At 42.1% G+C, this 25,136-nt stretch overlaps 1 protein-coding gene across 1 annotated transcript in view; it reads left to right on the top strand.

Annotated features, from left to right (window-relative positions):
- Window positions 1-14,449: 14,449 nt before the first annotated feature.
- Window positions 14,450-25,136, top strand: part of GALNT5 (polypeptide N-acetylgalactosaminyltransferase 5) — a 44,668-nt gene continuing 33,981 nt past the window's right edge. Inside the window, exon 1 of the mRNA XM_036320326.1 lies at window positions 14,450-16,196. Coding sequence (XP_036176219.1) covers window positions 14,743-16,196 — 1,454 coding nt within the window. The 5' untranslated portion in view covers window positions 14,450-14,742. The remainder of the gene's footprint in view (window positions 16,197-25,136) is intronic.

Raw genomic sequence — 25,136 nt, 5'->3', positions numbered from 1 at the left:
CAAGCACATGCTAATCTCATGCATGCTAAGGCGATGTGTGTACATTTCAGTCACATGGAGTAGTATTGTTGTATCTTGTCCCTAAAGTTTGTGGCTAATAATGTCTGGGGAATGTAGGCTTCTGCCTGCTTACTATGTAACAAATTGTTGAGCTTAGTCTCCAGTCTTTGTTGTTGTTGTTGTTTGTTGTTGTTGTTGTTGCAGGAACGGCTTTATGGTGTCATGATTGAAAACAAATGACAATTCTTTAACAAAACATATTCATCAAAAATTCACCATAAAGATAACAATAGCAACCACCATTAACTGCTACCTTAGCATCTAATAAGCATCTACTATGTGCCAGACACAGCTAGGTGTTTTACCCTCCTCCTAATTCTGTTTGCCTTTTACCTTCCTCCTTTTACCTTCCTCCTCCAATTATCACAACTCCAACAAATAAGCATCAAAATGCACAGCTTTCACATGAGGAAACTGAAGCTCAATGAGGGTACTGGGGTGCCTAAGTCCCCCCAAAATGGCAGAGCTGAGATATGAGTTTGAGATTTGGTGATCTCAAACTCTGTCTGCTCTTTATTATGCCAACTGGTCTCCCCATAGATAACTTATTTTTGTGCATGGAGTGTTCTTTTTTTTTTTTTTTTTTTTTTTTTTTTTTTTTTTTTTTTTTTTTTTTTTTTTTTTTTTTAATTTTTTTTTTTTTTTATTGATTAAGATATTACATATGTGTCCTTGTCCCCACGTTGCCCTCTACCCCCCACCCCCCCACCCCCGCTCATGCCCTCACCCCCCCGTTGTCCATGTCCATTGATTAGGCCTATATGCTTGCATATAAGTCCTTTGGTTGATCTTTCCCCCTTACCCCCACCCTCCCCTACCTTCCCTCCAAGTCCCGACAGTCCAATCAATGCCTCTCCGTCTCTGGATCAGTCCTTGTTCATCAGCTTATGTTGTTCATTATATTCCACAAATGAGTGAGATCCTGTGGTATTTATCCGCTCTCAAGTTCCATCCCTGCTGTGGCAAATGGTAAGAGTTCCTTTTTCTTCTTCCTCTTCTTAAAGAATACCTTTCAGCATTTCATATAATGCTGGTTTGGTGGTGATGAACTCCTTTAGCTTTTTCTTATCCGTGAAGCTCTTTATCTGACCTTCTATTCTGAATGATAGCTTTGCTGGATAAAGTAATCTTGGTTGCAGGTTCTTGCTATTCATCACTTTGAATATTTCTTGCCAGTCTCTTCTGGCCTGCATGGTTTCTGTTGAGAAATCAGCTGACAGTCGTATGGGTACTCCCTTGTAGGTAACTGACTGTCTTTCTCTTGCTGCTTTTAAGATTCTCTCTTTATCTTTTGCTCTTGGCATTTTAATTATGATGTGTCTTGGTGTGGTCCTCCTTGGATTCCTTTTGTTTGGGGTTCTCTGCGCTTCCTGGACTTGTAAGTCCATTTCTTTCACCAGGTGGGGGAAGTTTTCTGTCATTATTTCTTCAAAAAGGTTTTCAATATCTTGCCCTCTCTCTCCTTCTGGTACCCCTATAATTCTGATGTTGGTACGCTTGAAGTTGTCCCAGAGGTTCCTTACACTATCTTCATATTTTTGGAATCTCTTTTCTTTTTTCTTTTTCGGTTGGGTATTTTTTGTTTCTTTGTATTTCAAATCTTTGACTTGATTCTTGGGATCCTCTTTTCTGCTGCTGGATCTCTGTAAATTATTCTTTATTTCAGTCAGTGTATGCTTAATTTCTAGTTGGTCCTTTTTCATGTCCTCCATGGTCTCCCTATACTTATTGAGGGATTCATTAAATTTATCGGCGGTTTCCATAAAATTCTTGAAAAACCTTATAACCGTGGCCTTAAACTCTATATCCAATCGTTTGCTTTCCTCCATTTCTGCCATTTGTGACCTGTTTCTTTGTCTCCGCATTTTGGCAGCTTCCCTGTGTTGATAGAGTGGCCCTGTGCGCCAGGTGTCCTGTAGGGCCCAGTAGCTCAGCCTCCCCAGTTACCTGGGGTGGACACTCTTGGTGCACTCTTGGTGCCTTGGTTGTTGTAGAATCACTGGGAGGAATTGACCTCCAGGCCAATTGGCTGTGAGAATCAGCTGTGTCTAAAGTGGGGGAACTTCTGTGCTGAAGACACCCTTCTGGGGCAAGACTTGCTTCAGTGGGGCTTTGGTGCTCACTGAGTCTGCTCCCTGAGTGTGTCCCTTATGGATCTGAGGAGTTGCAGTCTGGTACCCTCTGACCACTGGGTACAGTGGCTCCTGGTTCTAAGGAGGTGCTAATTCAGCCTCTGCCTGAGGCCACACAGCAGGAGCCACGAAGAGGCTCAGCTGTGAAGCAATGCAAGCCGCTGCGGGGCCTTGAGCCTTCTCTTGGAAGTTCCTGGTCTGCCTGGTTCGGCTGCCGTTAGGTACATTCACATGCAAAAGCCTCTGCCGCAGCCTGGGTGGGGCGGGGTCTCAGGGAGTCAGAGGGCGGAGAAAGCAGCCATGGCCGATTCTCCGCCCGGAGTCCCGCGTCTCAGTGTTCCGGTAACGGCTGCAAGCACCTCTGAGTGAAAGCCGCCCTCAAGTTCGCTCGCTGCCGGACAGACCAGCTTCTCCCCGTATGAGACCTGGGTCCCCAGAGACTTCCCGGAACCGGAGTTCAGAGCAGTCGGGAGTTGGTGATTCAAAAAGTCCGCCGCGTCCTCAGGCACCACCCCCTTTCCGCGCGCGCGAGCCGCCGTACCTCTGCACTTCACCTCCGCAGCGCCTCTGGCTCTCAGCGTGCTTTTCTTTCCTTCTAGTTGTGGAATTTACACTCAGCCAGCCTTTCTGTTGTTCTGGGTGATGTTTGCTCAGTCCTTCGCGGTAATTTTCAATTGTTGTGAGAGGCGGCGAATTCCCGGTGTTTACCTATGCCGCCATCTTAGTTGCTCCCTGCATGGAGTGTTCTATTCAAAGTTTCTGCTTCCTTGCTAAAAAAATAAATAATGGATGAGTAATCCCATTTTGAATGTAATTAAACCTTTGATGCACAAAAACACAAACAACGGAATCGTAAAGATAAAAGAAAACGATGCAAATGACACCCAGATCATGGTTCTGTAAAGCAGTGAACCACGAGCACTTCAGACAAACCAGCTGTGCCCTGACCAGGCCAATCAGAGAGTCCTGAAGGTGACTGCTTGTTGGAATTCTTTTCTAGGCTGGACTTCCTCAGGGGCAGACAAGCACAAATCAGTAAATGAAATTCCTCATAAAGTTGAATTTTGGTAAAACCCAGTGGAGTTGGGGGTGAGAATATACATGAGAGGAAAGAAGTAATCTAAAGTTTTGGTCTTAAAAATGCCTAACTACTCAAACATTATTCTTGTTGTTGTTATTTTACAATCCAAAACATAATCCCAATAGTATTTTGAGTGCTTAATAGACTTCATTTTTAGGAAAGTTTTATTTTCATAGTAAAATTGAGCAGAAAGTACAGAGAGTTCCCACATATTGTATTCTTTGCCCCCACATATGCACAGCCTCCCCCACTATCAAGATCTTGCACCAGAGTGGTACGTACAGTCCTCTTATTTAAATGAATTATAAAATACCTCCATCCTCCCCATAGAATTTTTTAGTACTGGTTCACTATGTTCCAATTAATTAAAAACTGGGTAAGGAATACAGAAATTTTCATATATACTCCACAGGTAAGATGATCCCAAATAGCCCGTTCCCAGCCACTTCAGAAATATCAAAATTGTAGCTGACACTTACTGAATATGTTTTATTTGTCTGTGTTTTTCTAATCACTTGACCTGTAAGAAGTCACTTCATCCTTATACTAAATATGGTAGTAAAAAATGGGAGAATGTGCATACTTTAATAAATTATAAAATGCCTCCATTCTCTGCATGGAATTTGGGGAATCCAGTACATGCAGGTTGCCTGTGCCAGAAGGACAACAACAAGTGCATTCAAAAAGGCATAAAAAGGTTTCTTACCTCTCCTTGTATACGCATAGAAAAATACAATGGTCATATCATGGGGGAATCATGGGACTCAACCCACATATTGTCATACATACTTGTGTTTTCCTCCAAATGAGCCTGACAAAATAGGAAAGGGAAATTCTTTAAACAGATAGGACAAAATCAATTGCAAATATTGTTCACCATACCAAAGTACACACCATTATGAAGAATTTTGACTCTGTTTTCATAAACTTTATTTTAAAAGGAAAGGTAAGCAAGCTAATACCAGGGATTTCTTATCTAAGCAATTTCTATGTCATAACAATTTTTTAACAGGTTCCACTTATTCAAACATGTCTTCTAGAACTACCTATGACAGATTATTGTTAGAGTCTAGGAACTGACCTTGGAATGTGACAAATCTTGAAATACCTTCTGGGTCTTTCTTTAAAAAGATAAAATAATCTTCATTATTAGTGTAGGATTAGGGATGTATATTGTATGAATTACCTTTTCAAGTATAATGAATTACAGAAAAAACTCTTTCAAAATTCCATAGTCCCCACATATTGTAAATGTATTTTTATATCCCCTTATTGAGCAAATACATACTGGCAAAACTCCTAAGGCTTTAAATGAATATATTTTATTAATTACAACTGTGTGTGTGTGTGTGTGTGTGTGTGTGTGTGTGTGTGTGTGTGTGTGTTAGGGAAATAGTTGGGTACATATATGTGAGAGGAGGAGAAGAAAAGGCAGACTAATTTTATCTTGTCAATTATTACTATACATGTATGTCCATGGTAATATTACAGCAACTTCACAACTCCATAGATCACATTTTTTTACATATTGGTTCATTGGGTTCTTGTCCTCTGAAACTGGTTAAAGCATGTAGAAGCTCTCATGTAGTCAACGTGTAAAATGAATCCAAATACCCACTTTAGAAAAATAAAAATTGTTGCTGAAACTTGTTGAGTGTGTTTTATTGTCTGTGCTCCTCTAAATACTTACCTTGTTAATCTACCCAACAATACTGTGAGGTAGATGTTCTTATTACACCCCATGTTACAGATGAGAAAACTAAAGCTCTGAGTGATTAAAGTACTTGTCCAGAGCAGAGCCAGATTCAAACCCAGATAGTCTATCTCCAAAGCCTTTATCTAGTATTCCTGGATGAGGCTCTATTGTCTTCTGGAGTTGTATAATACTTGGTTGGATGGGACTGTCCCAAATACCGCAAGGCACTGAACATTCCTTCCTTTCTCCACTTAAACACCAGTAGTACCCCCAGGCATGATGAAAATCAAAAGTGGTTCCCAACCCCTAACTCTTACAAATGTCCACTTGGGAAATGAACTGTTTTGGTGAAAAATACTATGAGCTTTATTTTCCAGGCAACACCACAACTCACAGAGGGTCTACACACACACACACACACACACACACACAAACACACACTCACTCAAGTATACATGTACATACTTATACACAGCCAGGATTTGAAATGAAAATAAAAGTTAACTGATTTTTCTTCCTCATTTTACTTTTTCAACAAACATTGTTTTCACTTCATCCCTTATGTCTATTGGACACAGGCAGAATGAAGAAAAGACGAGGGGAAAAAAAACAGAAAACACAGCCGAAACCGGTTTGGCTCAGTGGATAGAGCGTCAGCCTGCAGACTGAAGGGTCCCAGGTTCGATTCCGGTCGAGGGCATGTGCCTGGGTTGCGGGCACATCCCCAGGGCGTGTGCAGGAGACAGCTGATCGATGTTTCTCTCTCATTGATGTTTCTGGCTCTCTATCTCTCTCCCTTCCTCTCTGTAAGAAATCAATAAAATATATTAAAAAAAAAAGAAAACACAAAAATTAAAGGTGAGGGAAAGAAGTGGGGAGAACAGAAATCAAATAGAAGACAGAAAAAATGCTGTTTCTAAAACCTATTAAGATGTGAGTTAGCTGCTCATAAGTCACTGAATAAAATAAAACGTCAGAAAGCCAACAGTTATCTGACTTGACTTCCCTTAAAATGTGTTTCTGTGTGTGAGAGAACCCTTGAATTTCAGTATGGAGATGGTGCAACAAACGCCTGTAGTGTAAACCCCCACCAAATGGAAAGATGCCCCCTGCAATTTTCATGACAGATGGCTCTGCAGCCTCTGCCACATGTCATTTCCAAGAGCAGGCAGATCATTATCTACTTTTAGAAGGAATACATGTCTCTTTCGTATAATACTAATTGTTAGAAAGTTGTTCTCATTTAGAGCAGAAATCTGCTATGCCTCAGCCTCATTTCTACCTTCTGGAACAATATGGAATGAGTTAAATCCTTTTTTCACATGATATCCAAAAATTTGAAACAGTTATTATGTTCCCCTGAGTCTCCTCTTACCCAAAATAAACATGCACAAAGCATATGATATGCCCTCCAAAACGCAATATACCTGGTAAAATGGCCAATGTCCTCAAAAGCCGTTTCATTCCTCTCACTTTTTCTTACTGAGCTAAAAATCAGCACATCTGGTGTGTATTTGTTTGTGTGTGCTCTGTGAACTCTATACATACATATGAGGATACATATCAATGTGTACACACAAACATAAACCACACATGGAGCTTGTGTGTCCACATATAAATATATAGGCACATATGTGTGCACATGCGAAATATATATTTTGTTCATCTTTTCTTCTCTCTCAAGTGCTCCCTCTTTGCATGCATGGCTAAAACCCAGCCCCAATTCATGGAGTAGCACTATTCTCAGGATTACTTCATTCCTCTGGAAGGAAGTTGGGGGACTGGAAAGCTATATTTACATTTCTTAGCTCAACCATGAGTGGACACTTGCATACTCCTGTCTGCTGTGTGCCCAGCCTTGTAAAGTTACCTAATCCTTGGCCCCCAAGGGTAAGGGAAACACTTAGACACTTCACATCATTCAGTAACTCTGAGAATATGTGATAATGTAAACAAATTCAGATCCTGTGGTAACTGCAAGGCTGACATTAATCCGAACCCATTTTTATTTTCCCCTTTTAGTCTCATTTCCAATTAGGTATTGCTTCCACCATTTCTCAGTTAGCTTAGCACTTTTCTGTTTCCTTATTTTCAGAGATCAGAAATAAAAAAAAAATCATTCTTTGATATTGAGGAAAATGTCCAAAGGGCCCTGAGTTCAAATCTCTTTCATTTCTCACATTGTAATTTGAGTTTCACAGTTCAGTACGTTAGCGAGCCTCAAATGGAAGGGTTATTTCCAGGTTACGATAACATAATTGGATCCAAAGTCATTGTCATCGTTTCATCCCACAGAAAGTTATTTTGATCTTTCTCCTGGGGGCAGAAATGGAGTTGGAGGTGGTGGGAGAGATTTGAAACAGCATGGAGCTCTTTTTGAAAGGCTTTCATTTCATCCCACTTCTTCACAGCTCATGAAAGTGCCCTCAAATGCCCCCCAGAGCTCCTGCTGGCTGCCCCTCCCACAACACTTCTTTTCCTACTCCTCTCCTCTTCCTTCTGTTCTCTTTTCTGAAATGGAGATCAGAATGAGAACAGGCAGGTTTCAGGGTAGGACGGATAAGAAGAGAAAGGAATCAGGGCATGTTCTGAGGGCATGATTGCTGCAGCACCTGGAGTAGCACAGAGGTGGCTCAAGTTAGGCAGGTGGAGCTCCTTGGGGAGGTGGACAGGGGGAGGCCGAGGGTTGGGCACCAAGCACTCATTTCAGTTCACCTGATCATTTTGTTCTGGCCAAGCCCTAAATATACTCACTCAAGCCTTTGTTTTTTCAAACTCAGGCCTTGCAAATGAATCATTGAAACTTTTAAGTGGGTGATGTCAGGGAACAGCTGAAGATTAATCCAGTTTCTGCCAAAAAAAGCAGATGAAGGATGTTTATATGATTAGTAATAGATTTTCAAAGGATAAAGCCCCCGACATGCCTGTGGTCATTTTAGAATATTCCTTTACACACACACACACACACACACCAAAAAAACCCTACTATCTACTTCCTACTCTAATCTGTAGAAGTTCTTTTAATGCTTCAAGATTCAACCATTTCACTTGCTTTAAGAAGTTTTTCATGGCATCCTACTTCCCACCAAGCTGATCAGAAATCATCACTCCATATCTGCTTCCCCATCACCCTTTGACACTCTGCCTCATGAATGCTGGGGGGCTGTCCAGATCCCCACTCTGTTCTGTTGTGACTTAGCGTGTTTTCCTCAAGATTGGAAGCATTGGTTTAAAGGTCAGCAGGACTCTCAAAGTTCTCTGACAATCTTACCCTTCTTCTGAGTTAGAGCATTTCTTTCTCTTCATAACAACTGATTCCAACATTTACCAAGTACATTGTGTGAATCTATATTTTAATAATCCCTCACCATGAGATTGCTGATGCACAAAACAAAAGGAAACCAATTAAACTAAACTAGCTTCTTTGTTCTCCCAGAACCTAGTACATGATTGGTACTCAATACATATTTGTTCCCTAGATAGGGTGTCCCAAAAAATAGATACACACACTTTGAATACTTATAAAGGTAGTGTTCATTAAGATACATTTCATTTTTTTTAGCATTCACCAATAAACACTTATTTCTCATGTATCTGGAGGTCGGTTGGGCGTGGCTGGCAGCTTTTGTTCAAACCGCAGGACTGGCTGGGTTTGCTTGTTGTGGGCAAGGCTCTGATCTGCTCCCAGTGTATTCTGAAGTCCTAGATGAAGGACCGGCAGTCACCTGGGGGAAGCCTTTCTTACGGTGCTGACAGAGATGCAGAAGAATGAGCACAAGCTTGCAAGAATGTGGCTAAACCCAAAGTCAAAAGTCAAGGAAACACATGGCCTACCATGAGTCTAAAGGAAGTCATAAGGCTCGGCCCAAAAACATTGGAACAGAGAAATAGACTCCCATGGGAGTGGGGAGTGAGCAAGTCAGCCTTTTTGAATAATCTAACCCACCACAATAAGCTGTTTTTGTTTTGGTATACAGCCATATAGACCTTTTTCCATGGTGGCGGTGGAGGTGGGTGGATTCATTGAGGTATAATTTACTTTTAATAATAATCGACTTTTTAACAGCATAGAACTGTATACCTCACCCAAATCAGGACACAGAATACTTCCATCACCCCAAATGGGTTTCCTCATGCTCCTTTGCACTGAATTCTATCCCCCACCCTCCGCCCCTGGAAATCATTGATCCAGTGATGAAACCATTTTTTTCTGATCATATATACTCACATTTTATAAAATAAAATTGGATCAACTACTATTTTATTAAATGTTGTGTTGTTGTTGTTTTCATTTACCAATATGTCATGAGCTCTTGCCATGTCAGTATGTTGAACTCAAACCTGATCTCTTTTTTAAAAGTATATATATTATTGGGGGTGCAATTTGTATATAATTTTACTTACTTTTCTAAATAACCGATACATGTAAATAGGAAAAGGCACAAAGGGGATTCAGAAAAAGTCCCTTCTGTGTCCACCAGCCACTTTGTTTCTCCAATGTGAGACTTACCAGTTTCTTTACACTGTAGTTTAAATGTGTACAAATCATAAAAAGACATAAAAAGCTTTAAACAATACTGTATTGGTAGACAATATCGAATTGCAAAACACAGTTAAACAACATTAAAAATAATTTAAAAATCACTAGAAACTCAGTGACCCAGAGTAGGCACTTTTAACATTTGGGTCTATGTTTGTCTATTCTTAAAAAATATTTTCGCAAATAATAAATGCATATATGCTTATTTGATATTCAATAGGATGGATATGAAAATGAGCTTTCAAATTTTACTCCAAATTTTGCTGTATAGCTTGAATTTAAATAAGCATATATGCCTTTATTATTTGCAAAGATACATTTCATTTTCAAAATTGAGGTATCAGCTGTTAAAGTGTGTGTACATTTTGGGGGGATACACTATATATATGATTATATAATCCACATATATTTCAAATCCAACACATTTATACCTAAACTTCTCTTTTCTCTCAAACTATTTTTCTGTCTCAGTTAGTGACACCCATATCAGAGTTTCCATGAGATATTTTCTCTTTTTTAGCCCCAAATTTATAATTAACCAAACCTATGTTAACTTAGTATTTGAGTTACAAGTTTTGGGCTCACTGACAACTTGTCCTTCAGGGGCCTTCTCATTTTCTTCTCTGAAACCTAGCACAGTTCTTTATCCAAAGAAGATACTCAATTATTTTTTTTACTTTTAACTTTATTAAATTTCTTCCTAATCAAAATAAAATATTAAAAAATGAATACTGGCCAGGGACCTATAAAGCACAAATGTTGGATTACTCCCCACTTATCAAGAACCAAATGAAAACTGAAGTCTAAGCACAGTATATTATCTTTCTTTTTAAGTCAGGCTTACTGATTATGATTTACCACCACTAATATAAGGAACCGTTTTCAAGAACAAATGTCTAAGGAAAGATCATAGCAGCCTCATTCTCTGGGCCTTAGGGACTGAGGCTCTTTCTTAAGCAGCTTCCAAAACTTATAAAAAAGGAGACATACATCAATGCTTAAATGGCTGCCACCATTATATTCATGCATCTTCATGGGAAGAACTGGTTAAAAATGGAACAAGAGTCTCACTTGTTATGTGTATGCTACTCATGGATTTTGTAATAACTCCAGCTTTTAAATTATGATTTTAACATTCTCTTTGTGTGTGGGTGGGTTTCGCTCACAGGATAGTGTTATTCTGTTGGATACAATGTGTCTTTTTATCAAAAAAATTTTTGAAGGAAAAAATGACTATATTAAAATAAGAAAGGAAAATGATATGTAATATTTACTAAGTTTTCTCATTCAAATTTCCTCATCCCATATTGTTTTCAAACTGGAATCCCAAAATTTAAATCTAAATTCATTGATGCATGTATAGATTGTCATTATTCTCTTTAATGCAAACCACTTATCCCTGATACTGACAAACAAAAACATTTCTCATTTTATTTTAGAAAATAGATCCTTAATAGCTCTGCCATGTTTGGGTTGAGGGTGTTCTAGTCAGTGGAGTTTTAAGGTCATTAGGGCAGAAACAATGTCACATATTTCATTAGGGGGCATGCAATTATCTCTCAGTGAATAATTATTCATTAATTAAATCCATAATAAAAGGAAATAAGAGCAGCAAAAAAAATTACACAGATATACTTGGTGCCCCATTGCCTAAATCATGTTAGTTATTGGTCTTCTATTTGATTTTTGAAACAATCTGGTATATTGTATCCCACTTGCACCCCATGCTCCTATCAGCAATAGTATTAATGGCAGTGACTATCATTAGTGGAGTACATTCTATGTAACAAGGTTTTTAAATTATATTCTGAAATTTTCACATTAACCTGAAAAGCAGAAATTCTTTTCTTTTTCATTGCTGAGTAAACACATAAAATTAACTAGCTTGCAAAGTCATACAGCTAGAGAAGCAGTACTGTGTGGTGTTTAAGCACATGGACTGTAGCATCATGCAGTCATTTATTTGAAATCCAGCCCCTCCACTCTCTACTACAAGTTGTGTCACCTCTCTAAGCTTTTTTCCCTTGATGACAAAGTATAGTTATAATTGTATCTCCCTCTTTGTGTGTGTGTGTGTGTGTGTGTGTGTGTGTGTGTCTGAAATTCTTTCTCATACAGAGTAAAACTTAACAACTGAATCATAACCTGCATTGTAACATGGCCTGTGGTCAACATTGTCCATACAGTTTGAGAAGCACTGCCCAGGAGCACTGCTCTCCAGGACATCGGCGTGATCTGCAGATGGCCGTGCCACTTATCACTCCCGTGTCGGAGGAGTATAGCCTCCCTGCTTTGAGATCATCTCAGGCTCCCAAAAACGTGGGAAAGGAAGAAGGAAAGATTCTGAATTCTTTATACTTACACATTGCCTTTGCAGCACTTGGCCTTGAAGTTTATACTTTGGCTCAAGGGAGGGAACCCCAATAAACGCAGCTATCGTAGGCTTCTTGAATCCCTAACTGCCTTTTTTGGGGACATGTGTGCATGCATGTGTGTGTGTGTGTGTGTGTGTGTGTGTGCCCAAGATGTCCCAAACCCTTTGTTTGGTTTTCAATAAAAAAAGCTGGACAAAGTGTTTGGGACATCTTGGGCACACACACACACACACACATACACACACATGCATGCACACATGCACAGAAGCTAACAAAGCCTGTGTTTCCGATCATGCTGGTTCTCAGAAACATGTGCTTCCCCTAAGGTACAGTACCCTCTCTTCACTTCTATGCTTTGGCTAATGTATCTACCTTTCACCACCCAACTAATATTTATTTTCTTAGACCACAGTCTGAGCAGAGGTCATTATGTTCTTACTCATCCCTAAGGCCTATCGATAGTTTCTTCAAAAGTCATCAGTGCATTTTAAAACTAAACTGCATCCCCATAGAATCTGGGATATTATTCTCTCACTAGAGGCCTGGTGCACAAAATTCATGCAGGGGGGGTGGGGTCCCCTCAGCCAGCCTGCACCCTCTCCAATCCGGGACCCCTCGGGGGATGTCCGACTGCTGGTTTAGGCCCGATCCCAGGGAGTCGGACATCTCTCTCACAATCCTGGACTGGTGGTTCCTAATTGCTTACCTGCCTGCCTGCCTGGCTGCCCCTAACTGCCCCCCCTGCCAGCCAGGTTGCCCCCAACTGCCTCCTCCTTGCCAGCCTGGTCACCCCTAACTGCCCTCCTCCCACCCCGGCCTGGTCATCCTCAACTGCCTCCCCTGATGGCCTAGTCACTCCCAACTGCCCTCCCCCACCAACCTGGTCATCCCACACAGCCTGCTGTTCAGTCACTTGGTTGTCCTTCACTAAGCCCCTGATGACTTGCTCATAGGCAGCAATCTTGTGAGAGCAAGATGGTCAATTTGCATATTGCCTCTTTATTATATAGGATTATTGATTGTTGAGGGTTATATATGTGCCTACCTGCTTGTGTTCACCTACCTGACTGTGAGATCTCAAAGGCATGAACTATGTCCTTTTATTCAATATCCTTGACACCAAACACAGCACCTGAGCCATGGAAAATACTCAACAGACATTGGAAGGATGGACGAGATGAGGCAAGGCGCATGGAGGAAATGGTGGTGCTACCACTGTTGCAGTCCATGTGGGTATTCCAATTCAGTGAGCAGTCACCAAATAAAAAAAGGCAGTTAGGGATTCAAGAAGCCTACGATAGCTGCGTTTATTGGGGTTCCCTCCCTTGAGCCAAAGTATAAACTTCAAGGCCAAGTGCTGCAAAGGCAATGTGTAAGTATAAAGAATTCAGAATCTTTCCTTCTTCCTTTCCCACGTTTTTCCACGTTTTGGGGAGCCTGAGATGATCTCAAAGCAGGGAGGCTATACTCCTCGGCATGGGAGTGATAAGTGGCACGGCCATCTGCAGATCACGCCGATGTCCTGGAGAGCAGTGCTCCTGGGCAGTGCTTCTCAAACTGTATGGACAATGTTGACCGCAGGCCATGTTACAATGCAGGTTATGATTCAGTTGTTAAGTTTTACTCTGTGTGAGAAAGAATTTCACAAAAATTATGTGTTCAACCCCTGCCCCCCCCCCCCCCCCCGAAAAATAAAACAACTCACACAAAACAAACAAAAAAAACCCCAGAAAACAGCGAGGCATTTTATTGTAAACCAGTGATTCTCATCTTTGGTTTTACATTAGAAAGACTTGCAAAGCTTCTCGGCTGTCATCTCCTCCCTCTTCCCCAATAATTAATCAGAAATTAGAGGGGCTTCCTCGGAGTGATTTTAAGGCAAAGCCTGTGTGGGAACCGCTCAGCTACCAGAGCCACTCAAAGTCTGGTCCAGGTTCAGTGCAATCAGCACACTGATGGTCTGTGATAAGATAAGCATCGAAACTGAGAGTACGATTTTAGAAACTTTTATAGCAATATGACGCTATTAAATAAAATAAAAAAAAATAGATGGACTCGTTTAAAATAAACAGTTGACTTACAAACATTTTGATAACCCCCCAAGGAAGGCTTAATTACACATCCACCTCTGGAAGTGAGATTATGCTAGGCCCCTCTTTCAGCTGCTACCTCTTAAAGCTGAAACATTAAGGTCAGTGATTAATTGCCAGGCAGCTCATTGGGAGACCTGGGTACAACAGGGTTAACGAGCAGGCATGGGGGAGGTGGGGTTGCAAACCAGGAACACATGCCCTCCAAGTGAGATAGCTTTCTTTCCCTTTATTGCCCCGAAAACATACACACTCTCACATAACACGGAAGGTGAGAGCTGAATGAAGTTCTCTGGGTAATGGCTTGAAATGTTTTCCTTATGAGAAGTGGTGTTGAGTTACAGCGTGCAGGCTGAAAACTGGGAGGAGAGAAGCAGCAGCCCCAGCCCGGCCCCCACCTTTCCTTGGGCTTGTAGGAAGGTGGACATGGGCTCCTGGAGACAAGACGAGTGATATGTTGAACTGTCTGGCAGCTGGCATCCACTGCTCTCAGAGTGACCCGGGGACAGTGTTCCGCAGGGTTTAGCCAGGGGCCAGCCCAGCAGGCACAGATGCGCTGCTGTGAAATGCCACGCAGGCAGAGACTGACAAGCGGTAGGAGCTGAGCTTTCCCCTTGGACTGCTGTTTCCTGCTGTGTTCAGGGGAGGGGGGCGCCTTCTGGCAGTGCTGCTGCTGCTGCTGCTGCTGCTGCTGCTGCTTCAGCTCCTTCTGCACCCAAGGTAAGCAAGCTCAAAGGGAGGGCAGGCTGCAAGGGAAGCCTTTGTACCATGAACAAGATCCGAAAGTTTTTCCGCGGAAGTGGGCGAGTCCTGGCATTTATATTTGTAGCTTCTATCATCTGGCTGCTCTTTGACATGGCAGCTCTCCGCCTCTCATTCAGTGAGATCAACACTAGGGTTCTGAAGGAGGACGTAGTCAGAAGGGAGAGGATAGGGTTCAGAGTTCAGCCAGACCAAATGAAGATTCTTTACAGCAGCATAAAAGAGATAAAGCCCCCACTCAGGGGCCACGGGAAGGGAATATGGGGCAAAGAGAACTTTAGAAAGACGGAGGAGGGTGTGCTCAAGGTTGAAGATAATTTGGATCAAATCCAGAAGGAAAGACACATACAGAAAGCTCCAGGAAGTGTCAAGATTGCACCTTTGTGGCATCCTGTACATCTGCAGACCTTTCCTGTGACTTTTATGAAGCCGATGAGAGAGGAACATGCCATCAAACTTGAAACCTATTCTCACCCTGTGACCCCAAAGCAAACGACAGCTCAAGGGGCTCAGAAAACCACATTCATAGCAGCCAGAGGAACTCCATTGCCCCAACTATCTCTACACACAAGACCTTTTGGTATAAACCAGGAGGCCCAGAAGAGACATAGTCACAGCAGTGACACATCAAAACAAGCCGCTGAAAGGAACCTGGATGTGACCATCAGGTTTAATAGTGACAGATCAAAGCAGAAATCACAGACTGTAGCAAATGAGAGGACACTCCCTGCCAGTCCACCGGTGCCAAAATCTAGGGAAGCCTTAACCTTAAATAAAACTGAGGCTCAGAGCAAATATCTAACTGCATATAAACACAAAGCCAATAAGAACCTTCCCTTTCCCAAGTTCTCTGCCAATTTAAATCACTTCAAGAAGCAATCTATTAATGAGACACAGTTGGGAGACTTGCCAAAGGATGATGGAGCCAAAGTGGCTGGTGGGAAGAAATTCAATTTTTCTGAAAGCCATGTTGTGATTATAACCAAGGAAGAGGAGCTAAAGGCAGACACCAAACGGGTCCCTAATCCTAAAATCAAAACTGTATTTCCTTTCGTATTGGGTGAAAGACAAAGAAAACACATTTCCAAGAACAGAAGTGAGGCATCTTTCTCTTCACTTGCTCTCCAGAGGGCAACAGTGTCTCAAACTAATCACATCTTAGCTGGGGGACTAAAGCCAGCAAGAATCAGCTTAAATGCCAAGGTCCAGCATGAAGAACTCAACCAAAGGCATACAAGAGCCCTTTCACCTAAAGACAGCGAAATGCACCAAGTATTAAGCATCGATATGACACTTTCTCCAAGGGACCCCAAAGCCCCAGGGCAGTTTGGACGTCCTGTGGTTGTGCCCCAGGGAAAGGAGAAGGAGGCAGAAAGAAGATGGAAGGAAGGAAACTTCAATGTCTACCTCAGCGATTTGATCCCAGTGGACAGAGCCATCGAAGACACAAGGCCTGCTGGGTAAGATCCATTTCTCTTCTCTTTCCTCCACACCAAGTATGTTGGCTCTGATGTAGAAAAGAGTTATTTCTAGATAATTTTGTATGATTCTTGGTCACCTAGAAAACTAAAGAAATATAAATCATTAGACATAGTCCAAATAGTCTACCACCCACAAAAGGAAAAGTTCCAATATTAGTACTAGTATACTCACTGTGTTCTCTTCTTACTCTTATTTCTCTGAGACTTTGGCCCTCACCCCTATTAGCTTATTTTTTATTTCCTTTCCTCTATTGAAAACATAGAAATGATTAGATGAACTCAAGTCTTAATATGTATGAGTGATAGAGCTTAAAATGTCATTCCATTAGAAGAGTGACAATGAAGTGAATTCCCAATTTCAAAACTTTACATTGTTAGCAGGTTTGGCAAGAACATATTTGGGAAATGGAGGACAGATAAGGCCTCCCTAAAATCATATGTTAACCAGCAAAATTCTGCCTAATCATGTCAAATGATTACAAAAATAGCAAGTGAAAAGTGACTTTTCTCCCTAAAGTGTAATATCTGTTGTAGGTAGGGATTGTAGACAGCTCAGGAGTTCAGTTATACAGGAACGAGATTGTTGAAAAAAGTCAATCAGGCAATAACTAACAAAAACCTGTAGAAGAGTATAATAATAACTGCTTGTATTTCTAGAGTTGCACCATTTACAAAGAGCCTGCCTACACATCACATGAACTTTATAAGAGCCCTAGAAAAGAAACTGCAGATATTATGGGTTCAAATGAACAGATGAGGTGCTCAGAAGTTATATCACTTTCCCAAAGTAGCATAGCTCTAAAGCTGCCCAAAGAGCCTTCGTGAACCCGCATTTCAAGGAATTAAACTCCTATGACTACATCACCAGAAGGCAGATCGAGTCACAACCATATGCTCCGATTCAAATACAGTTGGGTCCCCACCTCTTTTTAACTCTCTCATAAGTTAGGGTTCTTTGTACCCATTAACATCAAAGCTCCACGTATGCCTTGATATGCAGGTCCCTGAGCCAAAGAATCTTTGCCTGGAATTTGGAGTGAGGGAATGTCAAAATTCCAGTGTAGCACACTTGGTATGTAAACAAGGGCTTTGTTTGGCCTCAGTAGAAAACGCTCTTTTTGTGATCTAAGTAGTCAGTGCTACCAGGAGGAAGGCAGAGATCACTGGGCCTGTGTTCAGAATGGCAAGTGGGGCCTCTGCACTGTGATGCCAGCCACACGGAGGCCATTTTCACTCTCTTAGCCTTTGGCAGATGACTATCAGACATGCACTCATTGCCTACATAGGCCAACTACTGTGCCATTCATGTTCCTCACTCTGGTGAAACTCACAGACCCTAAGGAGATCACAAATGTACCCAAAATAAAGATGAAGAAACTGAGGACCCAAGAAGTTCCGTTGTCAGTGGTGACAGAGCCAGTAATTACAGAGAAATGATTAAAATCCATGCTCAAAATTATGCTGTATGTTATCTGCCATCTCTTGCTGATTACACCTCCCCCCCAACCAGCCCCTCCCCCCACCCCCCGATAAAGGATCTTAAAAATTATGGTGGCGCAGCTCTGATCTGAAGTTTTGTAAATTACACATCACATGTATTTTATATGATTTATACACACATATGCCAGCTTTGAACAGAAGTGCGAGGGAGTGAAGGAATAGTGAAAGTAGCTCCATTTCAGCATCCCTTCAATAGCCGACAGATTGCTACGGATCCCGGGGAAGAATCAGACATGCACAGAAGCAGAGGCTGCAGTTCCAAAGGGCAATTGTACGGGGGCCAGCAGCAAGTAATAATGATGCTATTATGCATGTGATTTACGGAAGGCTTGCTGACTCCCAGCACTTATTAGTTTCTGAAATTTGGTCCATGGAGGTGAACAGCCCAGGAAAGTTACTTTTACCGTCGTGTTCTGTCTTTGGAAGGAGGCTGTCCAGGTTGTAGGAGAAACTGACACGTGTGCTTGAGAGGATGAGTCAGACAGCATGTGGCCAGGCCCTTCCCTCTTACCACACAACCCACCTTGGCTAAACACAGCTGCTCTCTGCAAGTTGCCTACCTGATGCCACTCTACCAACAGGATGGAGGACACAGTTTAGTCACCAGGGATCCTATGCCTGGGACACCCTAAAGTATTTGCAGCCCTTTCATGCCATGTTCCCTTGAAAGGGAACAAATCTTCTTTTTTTTTTCTTTTACTCAAACACGACAACTACAAATATGTGTAAAATATGTATTCATATGGATAGTGGTTGGAAGAAAACATAAATGAAAAATATTGGCAGGCATTGGAGTGACTTTTTCTTACTTTGATTTTATTTATTTTCAGCCTTGTTCATAAAGTATATGAGATGGCTTAAAAAATATACATTAAGATCTTTTTTAAGATAAAATGTTAAAGTAAGCATAAGAGAAAAATTGTTACAGAATATAAGATAAAGTGTGTGTGTGTGTGTGTGTGTGTGTGTGTGTGTATGTGAGTGTGTGTGTGTGAGTGAGTGTGAGAGAGAGAGTGAGAGAGAGAGAGAGAAATAGAGAGAGATAGAGAGAAGCTAGCCTTATAATTAGCCACAGTAGCAGCCCACTGAAACCTTTACATCTTAAGAATTCTGTGGAATCTCTCCCTTGCTGCCTTTTACATTTCCCCCAAATCTACCATTACAGATTGATTAACACTGTTACTGGCACATCATAACTACCAATTGAATATAGATTGAATAAAAAAAAGGGGGAGGATAAAAACCATAGATTTGCTAGTAGGTTTATTTGAATTACATTCCCTTCAATAAAGATAATAATAACCAGTTACTAGTTCATATCTCCTTAAGGATGATTTAGTGGATAAACTAGAAGGAGGTTGGCATTGAGGAGATGAGACAAGCAGGACAAGCTCATCTGCTCTAGTTCTAAAACCAGACCCTCCTTTCCAAATCTGATCTTCCCTCCTTTTCTCCTGAGTCCCCAGAAACCATCTTTCTAAGATGTTAAGATGTGATCATGGCCTTTTCCCAAAGCACAGGAGCTCCTTGCTGTTTTCAGCATTTTTCTCACTGTCCTCAGTGACACCCTTTTCTGCCCCTTGCAGTGTAGCTACAGCTTTTTAGGTGTGGCATTCTCTCCAGTATAGGCCCTCAGCATGAGAAAAATTAGTCTCATTACCCTTTCCTACATATTATTATACTCATTACCATCCACTAATGTTTTTATCAGCTAGTCCCTTCCACAGTCTCCCACCAGCCTCCCTTTGCACGGCCCTCACCATTTCCTCCCATACATTTTAATTGGACACTGCTCAAAATCTGACTGCAGCTTACCTCACCTGGACCACGGTGTGGTTGTAACCTCTGCATTCCAAGGTCCCTTCCTTAATGCTCTTGTGGTCACTGAAACACTCCTTGTTGCATGCTCTGCACTAACTAGAGCCTTGAGAATCTAGTTTCCTTCTCCGTGAAATTATAAGCGTCTGAGAAAAACTCTATCTTGTACTTTATTTTGCACTCCTTAGCAGTGAGCACAGTGGTGTGCACTCAAAAGATACAAGTTTACACAATATGGCTTTAAAAGATGTGTTACTCTAAAATGGTTTTTTAAAATATGTTTTTATTGATTTTAGAGATAGAGGAAGGGAGAGGAAGAGAGAAATAGAAACAACAATGAGAGAGAAATATCAACATTGGGTGGCTGCCTCCTGCACGCCCCCTACTGACAATTGGTCCTGCAACCTGGGCATGTGCCCTAATGGGGACTCGAAGCCGGTGACCTCTTGGTGCATGGGTCGACTTTCAACCACTGAGCCACACTGACCAGGCTAAAATGATTTTTTAAAGTTAATATTTTTTTAAAAAGTAATGAGAGATAACTATTCCAATAAAGCTCACAATGAGTCTATCTATAATAATAAAAGCATAATATGCTAATTAGACCAGATGCCCTTCTGGACGACCTTCCGGACGATGTCGGCGCTGTGAGAGAAGCCCGGGTCCCGGGTGCCAGAGGGAAGCCAGTACCAGCAGCCAAAGGAAGGAAGGCCTACTCTTTCATGAATTTTGTGCATCAGGCCTCTAGTAAATTAATAATTACTTTATAATTTTTCATTTTGAATATTGGGAAAATGTTATTATCAGGTTTAAGGTAAATACATCTTGTCCTAACATTACAATATATTCATTAGTTCATGTTTATTCTTTAGTGCATATTTTTGTTACTAGGGGCCCAGTGCACAAATTCGTGCACCTTGAAAGAAACTGTGGGCTGCGAGACTGCAGTGGGCACAGGGGCGGGTCTGGGCCCATCCTCCGTGCCCCCACCCAGCCCCTCCTGTCATGGCCCCCAGCCCCCTGTCTGCCAGCAGCCCCACTCCTGCTGCTACCGCTCCCACGTGCTGACGGTGCTGACCCTGTTCACACCTGCTGATGCTGATGGAGCAGAGCTATTGGGACCAGCGCCAGCAGCGGTGTGAGTGGGGCCATTGCTGACAGTGGGTGCGAGAGGGGGCTGCTGGTCCTGATTGCCCCTCAGGAGCAGGGGGAGGTGGAGAAGCCCTGAGGGATGTCAGGGCCAGCAGCCGTTGTTTGCACCCACTGATGGTGCAGATCGATTGGGGCTAGTGGCAGGGCTCCGGCAGTGGGTGCGAGTGCCAGGCAGGATCACAGCTTGAGAGAGCAAAGAATTTTCAGTAACTCGCCCTGATGACAGCGACATGTGTCCTGCCTTGGTCTGCTGTACCCACTCGCCTGCTCCACCATCCCGCCCAGGCCAATGCCTGCCATGTTCTGCGTGGCCACCCCCCCCCACCTCCCTGGTGGTCAACAAACGTCATAGCAAACAATTGTTCGGTTGTTCCGCCATTTGGTCTATTTGCATATATAGGGTTTTATATATATAGATTGTTTTGTTTTTTTATTTTAATGTTTTAACTGTCATGGGAGGAAAATCTCCTTATCTTACAAGAATGTTTTATGTCAGTAAGTAAAATGCAATTTCACTTTTGCCTATAAAGTCATTTTGAAGTTTCAGAATGAATCATTTTTTTAAACAAAGTTAATCCTTATAGTTTTTGCTGTTAATTATTAGAGTTTGTTTCAATCCGTTGTAACCCATACTCCATACAAGTGTTGTTACACATGGCCCTGTCCACTGAAAATGCAGGGCACTTCTCCTCAAAGAAGTCTGTCTTTGGGCTTGCAGCTAGAGTTAAGGTGGCACTCCAAAAATGAACTCTTTTAAAAAGTGCACTTCCTGAATCTGTATTTAGAGAAAAATGACTCCACAAGGTTCTTGCTGCCAGCGTTTCGTTTTTAAAGTACACTAAGAATGACAGCACGCTCCTCCACGCCTGCTGTCGTCATGCCCGGACTCGGTGCAGCTTTTCCTGCAGAGCTCTGGCAAGCCCCTCCACAACATGATGCAAAGCGGTCTTCATGCTCTTAGCCCACAGCTGAGGCTGTCAACCAACAATTTGATTCCTTCCTACACAGCTAAAGGGAGTTTTCTTTTGGCACATATGAAAAGCAAAAGATAGCACCATGCATTTGCCACAAACCAGTCTAAATTACTGGGGGGAAGGAAAAACCTTTCTGGAACCTTACTTTCCATCCCTTCCCCTCCCTTTGCAACCCTTATGGGGGCAAAAACCGTAACTAATGAATTACTGAAGGTGGAGGAGGACGAGGAGGAGAAGGAGGAGCTAGGAGAGAGAAAATAAACTGACCACATATCCTTCCAAACTTCAGGCTCCTAAAATGTATCAGGCTTGGAAAAAAATAAACTTTAAAGTTAAATGAAGTTCAAATTCTTTTATTTTTATATGGGATGAATATTTTAATCAATCAGCCTGAGACTGCTTTTGTGACTAGTAGTGATTGGAGAACATTATCTGAAATTGAATGGAAAAGCTGTGAGAGACTCCCTGAAAAACCAAACGGGGGGTGGGCAGGGGGAGGGCTCTTGCAAGATGGATGTGAAGGGCTTTTCTGGCTTTCACCCTTATAGGTCAACACTATGCAATGGTGCTTGTGTGTGTGTGTGTGTGTGTGTGTGTGTGTGTGTGTGTGGCACATACCTGTACACATTTGTGTGCTTGTGTGTGATACAGCAGCGTGTACTATTTCACTGAAAAGTCGTGTAGGAAAATTGGAAATAAAAAGCAAATTAGTTTAAAGTCTGCAGGCTAGACCATATAACCAAGGTTAAATGTGGCTAAAAGATCATTACAGAGTATTTTGATACTTTTATCTACCACACTTTCCCCATAACTAGGGGAATGTAAAATATGTTTCAACTGCTAATTCAAAGAGAAGAAAACAGTTAAACAGTGTCTAATATATGTAAAACTGAGCAATGTTAAATCAAATCAGTGACTTTTTCTCCTAAACCTAGACCTAGAAGTATTTCTGGGAATGAGGAATCAGTAAATGTAGGAATTCAAACCTATTTGTACTTCATTTTTACACATCCAATTACGGGCCCAGTTTAATCCCAATTTAACCATTGGCCTAATTTTATCAACTTCTTGCCATAATATTGCCGTGGCTACTCTGGTGCCAGAAAATAACTTCCCATCAGCTGTTCTGGCTGAGCCATTCAGAGCAAGAGCCTCTCGAAAAGGAAATATTGTTTGCTCAAGGGTCAGAAACTTCAGGACATAGCAATGTTTACAAGTTCTGTTTTGTTGTTTGCTTTCAAAAATGAAAGGATCTTTGTAGAGTCCCCTCTATGAAAACAACACAAAACAAAAAGGCATAGACACAGACAACACTATGGTGGTTGCCAGAGGGAAAGGGGAGGGGAGGTAGAAGAGGATAAAGGGGGGATTAATGGTGACGAAAGAGACTTGACTTTGGGTGGTGGACACACGATACAAGATACAGATGATGTATTAGAGAATTGTAACCCTGAAACCTATATAATTTTATTAACCAATTCACTTTAATAAATTCAGTGAATGAATGAATGAATGAATAAATAAATAAATAAATAAATAAATAAATAAATAAATGTCTATATTATTTCAAACTACATCATCTTCTAAATTGGTCCAGCTTCTAAAATGTTGGTTTACGGACATGTGTGAGAAGGGGCAATATGGAGAAACTTAGTATTTATAAGGGCCTTTACGGCTTGCCTCTCATTTGCTCCTTAAAACCACTCCTCAAGGCAGGTGGTATCATTCATTATCCCAGCTTTACCTATAGAGAAACTGAGACATCAAGAGGAAACTGAGGTGTCAGGGTGCAGCAGGTAACTCAGATGGTGGCAGTTCATTTCATCCCATGTGCTATTTGTTCACTGACTCTCATGAGCTGGGCACACCATGCCAGGCAGCTGGCACCTTTCACCCTTCCTATCATCTCCTTTGATCCTCACAATGGTCTGCAAGATGGATAAAGTGCTGCCTCTCCTCATTGACAGATGAGGGAAAACACCCAGGAAAGGTAACCTGCCCACGGGCCCACAGCTCACAAAGGGCAGGGCTGGGACACAACTGCTGGTCTTCTGATGCTTCCTCACTCAGTAATCATTCTCCTACACCAGCTGCCTCTCCCCCAGACCCCAGCCAACTGCTCCCTCTGGTGACCAGCGTCACCTCCACCCCGCCTGGTTTGCCAAGACTCTCTGAATAAGGGGAATCTCTCCCTTGCTGAGCCTCACCAAAAAAAGAGCTTATTTATGTTCCAGGCAGCAGTGTGTATGAGTGTGTGTTGTGTGTGTGTGTGTGTGTGTGTGTGTGTGTGTGTGTGTGTTTCTAATCAATCCTCACAGCGGACATACTACCTCTCATATGACTTGCAGAGGAGAAAAGTGAGGCTCTAAACACCAACCAATATACCTGCAAGCCAATGGCAGATTTGGGATTCAAAAGAACATTTTGTGACTTCTAATCTAGTGATTCCCCCCTCGCCCCCCCATTGCGTACAGATCCCTGTTCTTTATAGTCATACTAGAGGCCCGATGCACGAAATTCATGCCAGAGTAGGCCTTCCTTCCCCCGCTGCTGGCACTGGCTTCCCTCTGGCACCCGGGGACCCAGGCTTTCCTCGCAGCCCCAGCTTCATCTGGAAGGTCATCTGGAAGGATGTCCAGTCTAATTAGCATATTACACTTTTAGTACAGATGACTTTGGCAGAAATGAACATTTCTGTTTTCCTTATACACAAGTCAGAGGTGTGTGAGAGAAAATATTTTTTTTTTTTGCCTGTTAGGTACCTCATCAGAGAGAAATTTAATAGGAAGCTGTTTTCTATACAGCACTAAGCAAAGGTGATTCTTGAAAACTGCCCGACATCCACAGCTCAGTAGTGAACAAATATTCTGGGCTCCTGCTGTGCACTCTAACCTCATGGTCCTGCTGCAAAGGCCTGGAGCACAGCGTTAGGCAGAAGCAGAGGGTACATACTAGAGGAGTAAGCAAAGGAACAGCCAAATGTGGCCCGAGAGAGGGCAGAAGTATTTGAGCTCTGACCTAAGGGTAGGGAGTTAGAGAAGGGAGGAAAGAGGTAAAAAGAGGAGTCTATTGAGAAAGTGAGGGAAATCTGACATAGGGCGAAGCTATACAAGTAAGTAGAGTTCACATACTCAGAGCCATGTTAAGGTTCCTCTAAGAGCCAGCGAGAAACATTGAAAAATTTAAAGCCATAGAAAGAACAACTTACCTTTCTCAGAAATCTCATGTCCCAGAGGGAAGCGACACCCTTATGGGTGAATGAGGCTAATGATGAATATAGAATCACCAAATATTAATACTAGATGAAGTTTCAAAAGCAGTCTAAACCTTTCTGTTCTAAAGAAGTCTGAGGAAGGAAGGGACTCATCCAAGATCCTACACTGTGGTAGAGAGAACGGCCCCTAAGATGCCCTAACCTCCACCCAGAACTATTTCTACCATATCTCACCACCTCCTGTTCTCCTCCCTCCCTCCC

Source organism: Myotis myotis, unplaced genomic scaffold (assembly GCF_014108235.1).
Source record: "Myotis myotis isolate mMyoMyo1 unplaced genomic scaffold, mMyoMyo1.p scaffold_m19_p_8, whole genome shotgun sequence".
NCBI classification, from domain to species: domain Eukaryota; kingdom Metazoa; phylum Chordata; class Mammalia; order Chiroptera; family Vespertilionidae; genus Myotis; species Myotis myotis.
Note: the sequence above shows the minus strand (reverse complement) of the source record. Positions and strands in the feature narration are given on the sequence as shown.